This window comes from Canis lupus, chromosome 13 (assembly GCF_011100685.1).
Source record: "Canis lupus familiaris isolate Mischka breed German Shepherd chromosome 13, alternate assembly UU_Cfam_GSD_1.0, whole genome shotgun sequence".
In the NCBI taxonomy this organism is placed as follows: Eukaryota; Metazoa; Chordata; class Mammalia; order Carnivora; family Canidae; genus Canis; species Canis lupus.
The window spans coordinates 3464271-3477257 of NC_049234.1; the positions used below are offsets into that span (position 1 = coordinate 3464271).

Below are 12987 nucleotides of genomic sequence, written 5' to 3' on the forward strand. Positions count from 1 at the left end.
TGACTCCTGCTTTTAGCCATCGTGCTCGTCACCTAACCCTCTTAGTTCTTGAACTGTGGCTGCCAAAGAGGCACAGAGACAGGCCTCGTTGTGATAGCTTTTTGGCCTTGATACACCCTTGGCTCACCCTTTGGAGCTCGGAACCCATATTGTGACAAGCCCAGATGAGTGTACCTGGCTAAGGAGATCAGCTCACTGAGCCCTGAGGAGTGCCACCTTCCCTGGCATTTGCATAGCCTCCTTTAGGGCTATCCCTGGCCTGCAAAATCAATACATACCAAAGCATCTGATTAAGTCTAGACAGCAGCATTCACTCAACCACCAGCCAGAGGAGGTAGCACAGCTAAAGCACACCACAGTCCCCCCATCCCCACCCCTTGCAACTCCGAGGCCAATGTGGTGGTCAGATCAGATACATACCTGTTCACAAATACAGCCTGCTGGCCCGAAGTGCTGGCAAATCTGAGTGTGATTAAAGGGGGAAAGTAGAGAAAATGCAGATGAGGTAGATTGGAAGCAGTCATCTGCCAAGTGCCTAAACAGAACAAATAGAGGAACACTGCTTGCTTCTGCCTCTTTGATGGTAAAGTGAGTATTGGGGGTGACTTCTGGTGCTGAGTTTAAGCATCGACAGACTCCACTCGGGTTGTTCGTAGGCTGGGGTTACAAGTTTGATAGAGAGGCTTTGGATGCCACTTCTCAGTGGTAGGCCTCTTGCTGCAATTTGGAGTCACCCAGGGAGTTGAAAAATACTCACATATAGGTAACACCCCCAGGCATTTTGATTTACTTGACGTGGGATGCAGTTTAGGTACAGAGAACCTTCTAAAGTCCCTAGGTTATTCTAAAGCTGAGCAGTATTTGAGAAGCACTGCTCTGGAGCCTACCAGCCATGATTTGAATCAGGCCTTTATAAGCTTTGTAACTTATATAACAACTTTTTGGAGTCTCATCTAAATATAGCAAATAATACCTACCTGATGGGGTGCTTGGGTGACTCAGTTGGGTAAGCATCTGCCTTGGGCTCAGGCCATGATCTCAGGTTCCTGGGATTGAGCCCTACTTCGGGCTCCCTGCTCAGCTAGGGAGCAGCTAGAAGCAGCTGCTTCTCCCTCTCCTCTCTCTCCCTCTGTCCTCCCCACTTGTGCTCTCTCTCTCAAGTAAATAAATAAAATCTTTAAAAAATTTAATACCTTTTGGGGAAGATAGATATTATTAATCTATCACCAGTGAGTGCATTTAATCACCATGGTACTAAATTTAAAAAGTCACCAGCCTGTGTTCATCAGCACAAAATAAAATTTTTGAGAATTCTGCACTACTTTTTTTAAAGGAGCACCTTTGCAGAGCTCCAAGTACTTTGATAAGTTTCTCAATGATGCTAAGCAAACTATGAAATGTAAGGTATGATGGGCTCTGTTGTACCACAAAAACATAATTATAAGGTGGCTAAAAATAAAGGACAACTTCCTCAATTTCCTAAGGAGGAGCTAAAAACATAAATTAAAGCTTTGGGGCCAGTTTGAATAGTTAAACCATTATGGATATCGCCAAAAGAATCAATGATTTATTGATACTTACTTTGTTAATATAACTTAACCTACGTTTAAGGAGTAACACAATTCAGAAATGTGTGTTGCATCTTATGAAACACTTTTTTTTTAATTATTTACAATTCATCTTTGACATAGTGTCTTATCACTAAAATTGATATGCATCACTAAAATAATGTGTTTGCTGTCATCTCACTACTGTCGAAGTAGAGATACAGCACTTTTCAGATCCTTATCTTCAAGCCTAAGAAATTTTATTTATCTGAAGCCACAGATATTAGTTCCTATAACATTAAAATAGTTACACAAGTGTCTGCCACAATGTTGCCTCTTATTGTCAATTGTTTTTTTTTTTTTTTTTTTTTTTTTTATTATTATTTATTTATGATAGGCACACAGAGAGAGAGAGAGGCAGAGACACAGGCAGAGGGAGAAGCAGGCTCCATGCACCGGGAGCCCGACGTGGGATTCGATCCTGGGTCTCCAGGATCGCGCCCTGGGCCAAAGGCAGGCGCTAAACCGCTGCGCCACCCAGGGATCCCTTGTCAATTGTTTTTAATTAAAATTTTATTTCATAGTAATGGCAGATCCATATGCAGTTGTTAAGAAGCCCACCCCTTGGGATGCCCAGATGGCTCAGTGGCTGAGCATCTGCCTTCTGCTCAAGTCATGATCCAGAGTCCTGGGATCAAGTCCCACATCAGGCTCCCCAGAGGGAGCCTGCTTCTCCCTCTGCCTATGTCTCTGTGTCTCTCATGAATAAATAAAATCTTAAAAAAAAAAAAAAAAAAAGGAAGAAGCCTACCCCCTTTTCAATGGATATACTTTTATTTTTTACTCTTATATATTGCTTTGAAAAAACCCACTCAGTAATACTCAAATCTGCATGATAGGCAAGGGACATTTTATATAATATTTAAAATATTTTTATCAGTTTCTTACATTAGTACCAGTTATTCTTACTTATGTACTAGATTGCTTTTTTTGTAAACTGGAAGATTTAAACTAAAGACTCCTTTTAAAACTTTAATCTATATTTATTCTTTCCATTGTTTCATTTCTTCCTCGATTTCTGTTTTTCCTTGGGATTCTTTTCCTACTGCCTGAAGAACTCTGTTGGATTTTTTGTATCATTGTTGTTGTAGAACTTTTGGCAAAGAATTCTCTCATATTGTTTGTTTATTGTAATTGCTTTCATTTCACCATCACTTTTGTAGGATATTCTTGCTAGGTACCAAATTCCAGGTTGTCAAGTACTTTCTTTCAGTTTTGGTTTCCATCATTACTGTTGAGAAGTTGTGTGTTTGCCTTAATGTTGCTATTTCAAAGTGATTGTCCTCTCTCCCTCCCTCTTACATTTCTTACTGTTTGAGGAGGAGAATGTTTTTCTTTCTCTTAGTTTTTCAGAATTTTTATTAAGATGTTCCTACATGTAGGTTTTCTTTATATTTTTTCCTGCTTGGTATTTTATGGCACCTATTGACTTTGTGGGTTGATGTCTTTCATCAGTTTGGGACCATTACCAGCTATTAACTCTTCAAACAGTGCTTCTTATCTGTTCTCTCTCTGCACTCTTTTGAGATTTGAAATATGTATTAGAACGTTTTATTGTGTCCCTGTGTTTTTTACATGCTTTTTCTGAAATCCCCCATCTTCTTTGCTCCCTGTGTGTTAGCCTGAGCATTTTCTACTGACCTAACTTTCAACTCTTTTAAATTCATCTTTTTTTTTTTTAAGATTTATTTATTTATTTATTCATAGAGACGCAGAGAGAGAGAGAGGCAGAGACACAGGCAGAGGGAGAAGCAGGCACCATGCAGAGAGCCTGACGTAGGACTCAATCCAGGGTCTCCAGGATCATGCCTGGGGCTGCAGGCGGTGCTAAACTGCTGCGCCACCGGGGCTGCCCCCATCTATTGAGTTCTTAATTTCAGTTATTGTACTTTTTAATTACAGGGTTTTTACTGAATTGGTTTATTTATTTTAATAGATTCTAGCTCTGTATGTCTTGTCATTTGTATTCATGATTATTGTATAATCACAACTATTTTTAAGTTCATATCTGGTAACTCAATAATATGCTAAAGGTATGTTTTCTGTGGCCTGCTTCTATTGTCTGTTTTTCTCTTGGTCCTGTTTATTGGTTTATTTAATAAGCATTATTTGAATGGTGAACAGTATATGTAAAAATTACAGATCTGGATGACCATGTTTTTCTCTTGTGAAGGTTTTCTCTCCTCTGGAGTGCAGCCTGAGTGAATGCAGATCACTGTACTCCACAGGGCAGAAATGACTCTAAGCCTAGTTGCAATTTGTATTAGCCTCAGACTAAACCTCTAATTCATCCTAACTGCTAGACTGTAGCTCTGAGGGACTTTCTGTTGGCCCTCTTCCTTGGCGGGATCTGAAATCTGATTTTTGTCTCTTTAGCCTAAGGAGACCACCAAAACCTCTTCTATAGTTTTCAAGGAATTTCTGCTCAATTTCTTGTTCTGTGTAGCTTAGGGACTTGGCAAGTATCTCGGAAGGAATACTGCATTGTCTGCCTCACTTCTCTGTGCTTCCCTTCTCTCTGAAAGTTTTTCCATAAGTCCTAGATGCCTTTGCAGCCCCAAATACCAATTTCTGTTTCTCTAACACCATAAGATTGTCAAAAGCTGTGCAGACTTTTTTGCCCTTGCATATGTGCCCCTGCACATGTGCCCAGCTGGGATTATCACTTTTTGCTCAGTGGGGACAGTGGTTCACTGATTACTAGCTCCTCTCTCAGCATTCTCTACCCTGAGCTCTCAGCTCTGCAAGACCTGACTGCCCCATTAGCAATCTCCAGTATTTTCAAGAGGTCTTCCCTTTCTTTGTTTAATTTTATACAGTTTTCACATTGTTCTTGGTGAGAACATTGGCATGCCATAAACTACATCTTATCAGAGCAGAAATATCTGTATTTTCTCTTCATATGATCCTTCTGGGACCTACTAAACCCTAGTGAGTTATTACTTGCATTTTTGAGCTCTTAACTATAGTACTGGTTTCTAAATCTATGTGTGGGATTTGTTTGTTTGCCTAATTCAGCCAGATGAATTCTATCAATACCCCAAAGTGTAATTTGTTATTGAAATTAATTGAGAGGGACGCCTGGGTGGCTCAGTGGTTCAGTGCCTGCCTTTGGCTCAGGGCGTGATCCTGGGGTCTTGGGATTGAGTCCCACATCAGGTTCCCTGCATGGAGCCTGCCTCTCCCTCTGCCTGTGTCTCTGCCTCTCTCTCTTTCTCTGTCTCTCATGAATAAGTAAATTAAAAAAAAAATTAATTGAGATCCTACTCCATACTGAGCTTCAGTGTAAGGACTTGAACATAAGAGAGCTTCCTCTTTTCTGAGCTAATATGGGGAAGGAAGCTAAATTTATTTGGGGGGTACACATGGTAACTTGCGCATGCAGACCATAAGCAGAACTGTGAAGTAGACAGACTGTCTCTGTGGTGCCTACAGCCCGTTTCTGTACTTCTTTTCGGTGCCTCGTCACTAGGCGCAAATGGCTACTGCAGCTCAGCCTGGTGAGTATGACCAGAGACCCAGGCTTCAGATCTGAACGCCTTCCCAGAGTTTTTTTCTGATGAGACTTAGCAGTTTTTTGTTTATACCTTGGGGACTCTCTCTCCCTGAGATTGATCCCACAAAGCAGTGGCTTTATGTTCTGCTGAAGTCACCTCACATATTAGCCACATATTTGCCAGTGACATAAAGATTGACAACAGAGAAAGCACCTTCCCTTGGTTCTCTGGTCCTTCAATGGTACTGTATGGTGTAATTGGGCTGGACGTTAGGAGACCTGAAGTCTGTGGTTTTTTTCATCTATCAAATGGGTCTCCCATACCTGCTCCTCTTTTCTCACTTTGCTTTGAAAATAAATGAAACATTTGAATCTAGACCACAAACCTTACTGACTCTTGCTGGGTTCATAGATCTGAAAGTGTGAAAAAGCATTTCTGAACCCCCAAGAGACATATGGTTTATCCAAGGTGTTATTTTAACAGCAGAGTTTGTCATGGCTTAGGATGGGGTGCTATCAAAAGTCAACAGAACTGGAAGATTATAAATATTGCTTTGTGAGAAAAAGAAAATTACCAGTTTAAGAAGCCCCGCACAGCATGAAAGCATGTTTGGTGATATTTCAGGCTATTTACCTGTTAGTAACATACTGGTCACTGGCAGTTGTGTGGATTGATTTTTAATAATATGCCCTTTGGGATCATGGTCACCCCCATTTCCAAGACACAATGGAGTAACATGACCTGCTTTTATGATAAGGTAGTGAGGGTGAAGACAGAGGGAACAGCACCCTAACAGCTTATTACCACTGTGACCTGGGACTTGAGTTTGAGTTTTCCCTCTAGTTGTTTTCAGTTTGACTTACTTGTGAATAAAAGAGAATGCTGACTCTTAATATCATTTCTCATACCCTCACTCATAAACTCAGATTTATTGAGTACCTTTATCATGAGATTGTCCCTCAAAGCAGTATTCTCTAAACAGCCTGTTTTACTTAACCACATCATCCTACTTAGGCACACTGAGCCTCAGTTTGCTGTTTACTAACATAGGGGTAGGATTAACCCATGCCCTGGCTGGCTCACACGGTGTTCCTGAGACCTAACTGACCCAAGAAGATGAAAAGTACTTTGTAAAATGTGAAGTCTTTTAAAAAATTGATAGACCATTTTGGAGCACCTAGCAAATGAGGTGATAAATGAAAGCATTGTTGGTTTCATAATTTAAACTATCAGAATTAATAGAAATACTTTCTGGACCATCCATAGTTTTATACCCTGTGTTCTTTGGAGCCTACCACTAGCTTGACAAATAGCTTCCCTTTTTTTTTTTTTTTTTTTTTTAAGATTTTATTAATTTGAGAGAGTGAGTCAGAGTGAGAGAGAGAGAGAGAGAGAACACATGAGCTGAGGGAAGGGCAGAAGGAGAGGAAGAAGCAGGCTCTTTGCTGAGCAGGAAGCCCTACGCAGGACTCAATCCTGGGACTCCTGGATCATGACCTGAGCCAGAGGTAGACACTTAACCGGCTGAGCCACCAAGATGCCCCAACAATAGCTTCTTAATGACAATGATGCCAATGGGGAATTGTCTTTGAAGCAGGGTTTCATTTTATCTTGGAAGCTTGACATTGATGTAATGTCAACCTCCCATTCAGGAAGCTTTTCCAACTTGGGTCCTTAAATTGCACCAATGCAGATTATTTGCTCTCTGAGGGTACACGGAAACTTTGGCATCTTTCAAGCTCTCTGTCATATTTATTCTTCTGCATATCTCTCTTTCTCTGACCTCTCCACCTTTATTATCACTGTCATCATCATCTCTAACACTTCAGTAGCACTTACAGTGTATCCAGCAACCACGTGAGTGTTTTATGTATGTCACATTTATTTAATTCTTTCAACAGCATCCTTTTAAAGACAAGGAATCTGAGGCTCAGGGCAGTTGAAGAACTTGTCCATGTTCCCATAACTAGTAAATTATAAAGCAGGGGTTTAAACCAAAGTAATCTGGACCCAGAGTTCATTTCTTAATAATTCTGCTTAACTGCCTGTCTGGCATTGCTTCATGTGCCTAGTTTCAAGAATCTCCAAAGAGAGTAAAAGTTTCTGAAAAGCTGGCTGCTCCCTTGAAGGCTTGAAGAATAGCAAGACTCCATTCCGGAGCATTTTCTCCATGTCTAAGCCAGTTCAGGCGGCTATAACAAAATACTGCAAACAGGATGGGGGGCGGGATGGACTTAAACAACAGAAATTTATTTCTTAGAGTTCTGGAGGCTGGAAGCATGAGATCAGGGGCCCGTATGGTTAGTGTCTGGCATGGCAGTCCTTTCTTATTAGGATGCTAATCCCATCACAGGGGCTATACTTTCATGTCCTAATTACCTTTCAAAGGCCTCACCCTTATTAACATCTTAGTGGGGAGTGGGGTTTCAACATATGAATTTGGGAAGACCACACACATGCAGCCCACAACACTCAGCACCAATGACTTCACTTCTGTGACAGTCTGTGCTTCCAATTTCCATTCCTCTCAAAGATTCCTCCCCTTCTTTAGAGTACCCAGAATGGACAGGAACTTTGGGAGGAAATGCAGGACCACCAGCAGGGCCTCAGGTGGGGACATGTGGGGACTCAGCACCATGTGGGGTCCGGGGGATGCTGAAACCCCCCCTCCCAAGGAGGAGGGAAGGGCTGGGCAGCCAAGGTCTGGGTCTTTTGCACCACTGCAGGCAGCAAGGTCTGGAGAATTTGCACCACTGCAGTCTCATCTGCTCCAACCAGACGGAGCCATAGAACAGCAGGAAGTCAGGGCAGCCTCAGAACTAGAACCAGCCAGGGAAGCCCATCCCATTTCAAGGTCCCTGCTGTGCCCTTAAGGGGCTGGCAAGAGAATGCAGGACACTCAGGCCCTACCTCAATAGGAGGAGCTAATAACTTGGAGATCACACAGACCTCAGGGTTCACTCCTGCTCCCCCCACCCTAGCCCTGATTTTTGAGGAGGAAGGGGATTAGATGCAGGACAGAGCGGGTAAAACCCGGGGGTCTCATCTTTGTGGATCCATATGCAGTAATGGGGAGTCTGTCCTTGGTCCATGCCCTAAAGATGTGTGTGTGTGTGTGTGTGTGTGTGTGTGTGTGTGTGTGTATTTTCCCCCAGACAGGGATGACTTGGGACCTGCAGGGAGGAGGAAGGAGGTTGCTGAATGGATCCGGTTGTAGAGAACTAGGGATGGTATAAACAAAGGAAGAAGATAGTGCCAGATACATGCATGAACCTTTCTTTTGACTCCCTGCAGGCTTTATTTACTTAACAATTTCTGCTCATCTTTTCTAGCAGCAGTGTCCTTGTTAAACGGATGTTCAGGCCCATGGAAGAGGAATTTGGTCCAGCACCGTCTAAGCAGATGAAAGAAGAAGGAATGAAGCGAGGTATCTCCTTTCTGGCATTGCAGGGTTACCCACCCTCCCATCATGAATGGTGGGGGCGCTTCACACAGAAGGCCTTTCAACCCTGTCCTTTTCAAGCACCTTAAGCAAACACTTATTCTTTCTGGGCACTGGTTCTTTCCTTTACCTTGGGAGACATGGAATGAGGGTGCTGATTCAGCCAGCCATGAAGTCCAAGGTCAGAGAGAAACTCTTGCTGCTCATGTGACAGTAGCATCTCACAAGCAGCAGTGGTTGAAAATCATTCAATAGATGCACACAATTAATATCAGACAAGTAAGGGAGCCTGTTTTCTGACATCACAGCTTCTTCACTTTCTCTGTGTTGAGGTGTTATTCCACTTCATCAGGAGAGTAAGAAACAAAGTGAGAGTGGTTCAGTGTTTGGCTCTGCACGCTGATGCTGTGTGTGACTCAGTGTCCTTTCTTGGAGTAAGAGGAAAGCGTGGAGATGGCTGCTTTCCCTCATAGCCTGCTGTAGCTAACACCAAGAGCTACCAGAGATCTTAGACATACCACACTGGACTTTCAATCAGTCAGATTACCATGTTAAATACATTTGCCAAACACACAACCTTTGTGTTTTTTGTTACGGAGAGATTTTATTTCTTTTCTATTTGTTGTAATGGGATTTGCATGATGGCCAAGAGCATCCCCTCTGTAGCCCTCTTCAGCCCTTCAGAGTTACATGACCTTGGGAAGGCCCTTTGCTCTTTTGAGTCCTCATTGGAAAACTGGGATGACACGAATACCTCCCTATAGAGTTGCTGCGAGGCTTGATGAACTTTAATATGTGTAAAACACTTAACTCAGGGGCCTAGCACATAGTAAGCACTCTTCACTTATTGTAGCTGTGAGGGTTATTATTAGGTCTGGATCTAGTTATGTCTGTTCAGTGTGAATAAGTAATTAGTGTTTCAAAATGGAAACAGCATAAATACTTGGGTGGTGTTAATTACATTAGCAACATTTAAATCTTTAAAAGATTGACTTCACAGGCTCCCCATCAAATATTCAAGTTATTCAACTGCAGTTTGAGCTCTATTCCTGCATGCTTTTTATATCACATACTTTAAAATGAAGGCAGAATTATATGGAAATCAAGAATCACACAGGCAAAAGTAATTGTAGCTTGCATCCATATTTAGTACATGCTGGCTAGTCCAAAGGTTGTGTTTTTCACATTATTTTGAGATTGTGAAGTCAGTACAGAAATTGCCACTGGGAATTTTATTGGGCTACAACAAAAAGCAAGTCTACAGCCTATGAAACATCTAAATCACAGAAACACACGAGGGCGCTGCAAGCTACCAGCGACAGAGCAAGTAGTGTCCTAGGAGTGGCTTTCCTTTGGAAAAGGACAGTGGAGTTACTGAGCCCCTTGCCTGGAGCTCCCAGTTGGAACTGGTCTTTGACAAAAAAGAGGAATCAGGGTCAGTGGTGGTTCCTATTGTTTGTTTATTAGAAGTTCTCCAGGAAAGAAAATGATCATAATTATCACCAAAACCATGTTGTTCTGCCTTTGTAGCCACTTCTCTGGGTGGCTCCGGTGGGAGTCACTTGGAGCTGGCCCCTGTGGCTGCCTGCCTCTCCTGTAGTGTCTGGGAAGCATGTTGGTTATTATGGCCATCGTAGTGGAGTGATTATTGTGTGAGCCCCGCCACAGATACACAGATCCTGAGGCTACCACCCTGGGCAAGCCGGGGGTGGGGGTGGGGGGGCTGCTGTAGGCCCAGCATGCTCATGTGTGGCACTGCCCTGCCTGGCCTTCCTCTCACAGCCCATCCATCCATATGCCACCGTACCACTGTTAACCCCTTACAGTGACACCTGTAGCAAGAGTATCAGCCAGACTATTTCAAAGGCAATGATTTTAAAAGAAGAAATTTGTAAATCCAATGGAAGCAGTACTCAATTTAATAGAACATGTTTGGGGTTTTCTTGGGGGTCAGCATCCTGGAAATGACATTTTTCTATTGGGACCTGTGGGGAGAACTGATAGAATGGTCCCTGGAACAGCCACCACTTTTTTCGGTTTAATTTTCCTCATCTAGTTTAACGGAGGTCCTCTGGTGTAAGTGTTTCTCATGGTGCCATTAACCTTGAGTCCTCTGATCATGCCAATAGGTCACTAGATGGTTTTAGCTGAAGTGGAGACACAAATATTCCTTCCAAAGGACTACGTTTTGAAATCTTTGGAGACCCATTCAATCTGTTTATTTAATTGGTAGTTTATTTTTATACTTGGTAAAGAGAAGAAACTTTGCAATACTTCGGGTTTTTTTTTTTCCTTTGGTGTCATACACAAACGGAACATCTGCTGCCTGCAGAAAGAAAATGTAGGCAGAACCCATGTCGACTTTGCCTTTAAAAAGCAGGCAGCTTTAACGAACTCCTTGGAGACCGGGGAGGAGTAGGGGAAGGGGTGAGAATTTGGGGTAGAGCTGCTTTCACTTCCTGGCGCCAAGTTCATTCTTTCAGCCTGGTGGGGACTGTTGCTCCCTGGGTACCTGACTCTGGTCCGAAGATCAGCAGGGTTTCTTTTGTTTTCTTCTCTTTTCTTTTCTTTTTTATTATTTATTTTTTTAAACCATATATTTTTAAGATTTTTTATTTATTCATAGAGACACACACACACACACACACACAGAGAGAGAGAGAGGCAGAGGGAGAAGCAGGCACCATGCAGAGAGCCTGACGTGGGTCTCGATCCAGGGTCTCCAGGATTATGCCCTAGGCTGCAGGCGGTGCTAAACCGCTGCACCACTGGGGCTGCCCTCTTTTCTTTTTTTTTTTTAATTCAATTTGCCAACATATACTATAACACCCAGTGCTCAGGAGGGTTTCTTGACTGTGCATTCTTCCTGTCACAGCCAGGAGGACAGGGCCGCAGCCTTGGCCCTTTTCTGTCCCTCTGAAGTTAGAACCAGAAGCCACAGCATTGGAGGACGGAGAGAGAGAGCACCGGTGCAGCGGGCTGTAGGGTTGCATCTGAATGGCGGGCCCAGTTCTTTCTTGGGAGCTGGGCCTCCATGCCCTCTCTGTAAGAAAGGGTCTGCCCTGACAGAGCGTCTTCTCCTCCCTGTGTGGGGGTGTGTGGGGTCCCTGCCATCTCTCCTAGTCTGTGCATTATCAGATCGAGACTGCTATGTTACAGGGAATGAGCACGAAGCCGCATTCGCCTTCACCGAGGGCCAACAACCACGAAAGGTGCTTCATGCTGACTTCCGCTGATTGAGGAACGGTGCATGCTGTGTGCTGGGCACCTGCTACTCATTTAACCCCCATGGCCACCCTACCCTGTGGGGTAGATGATATTATTATCACCGTGGTCCAGCGTGGACCAGCCCTTGGAGAGGTGAAGTGAGCAGGGCCCCGCAGTAGGCTACACTGGGGTCAAAGCCAGGCCTGTTGTGCCTCAGGTCTCGAGCCTCTCCCTCATGTCTCTGACACGCACCGGCTCCCTCCAGGCCGTGCCCCTGTTGGTCTGTCTGCCAGGAGGTACGTGCACCCCCTGTCCTCTCTCCCCATCTCCCACCTCCATGAAAATCTCAGGTCCCTGTAAGCACCGTCTCGTGGCTTTTTCCTTCTGAGCTCACCCAGCCCCGTCTGGCTGTCTGCTTATTTGAGGACTACCTGCCTCTCAAGTGGCTACAAGTTCCTTGACAGCAGAAGGCATCTTAATTCACTGCTGCCACCTCAGCTTCTGGTACACAGCCTGATGTTTGGCAATATTTGTTGAATGATCAAATGAATAAATAGAAGATGACACAGGTTGCATAAAGAGATGTCCTAAGGCAATCACGGACCTACCTTGAGAAATTCCAATGTGAACAGTGTGGGAAAGCATCACAGTCCATTGAGTGTAACTCACTTGTCAGTTTATGCCTCGAGAGGCCCCTGGGTCCCTGGCTGCCCATCATCTATGGAGGTGCAGCAGTCAGCCTTGGAGGGGTCACCTGTGTCAGGAGCCTGCGACCTCACAGATGCTGGCAGCCTCTGACACTTGTGACAGGAAGCAGTCTGGCAGCGGTGGTGGCTGTGTGGGCTCCTCAGTCACGCCTCCCCTCTGCTTCTCTTTCAGTGCTTTTGTATGTGCGGAAGGAGACGGACGATGTGTTCGATGCTTTGATGTTGAAATCACCCACAGTGAAGGGCCTGATGGAAGCGGTAAGCAGCGGACCCTCTCAGCTACCAGGAAACCTGCTTGTGTTCTCCTGAGCTGGAGTTGGTTCATTAAAATGCAGCCTTAGGGATGGCTCTGGAATGAGCTCTGTAAGGAAAAAAAAATAGATTTATGGAAATACTGCTCTCGCACCATTGTGGCTTATTAGCATTTAAGCAGAAGAAAACTGAAGAACTGCCAATTCCCTGTCAATTTAAGGCTAATCAGAGCAAGGCGCCATAGAGGAAGGTTAATCTGTGAGTTTCCATTTGTC

The 12987-nt window shown here is 43.9% G+C and overlaps 1 protein-coding gene across 5 annotated transcripts in view; it reads left to right on the plus strand.

Moving 5' to 3' along the window:
- Nucleotides 1–12987, plus strand: part of GRHL2 (grainyhead like transcription factor 2) — a 157959-nt gene that overhangs the window by 129021 nt on the left and 15951 nt on the right. For 4 of the 5 annotated variants that reach the window (XM_038555223.1, XM_038555220.1, XM_038555222.1 and 1 more), the window contains 2 exons: nt 8437–8531; nt 12633–12718. In XM_038555223.1, the coding sequence (XP_038411151.1) occupies nt 8437–8531; nt 12633–12718 (181 nt within the window). The remainder of the gene's footprint in view (nt 1–8436; nt 8532–12632; nt 12719–12987) is intronic. The other variant, XM_038555221.1, reaches the window with a different exon arrangement.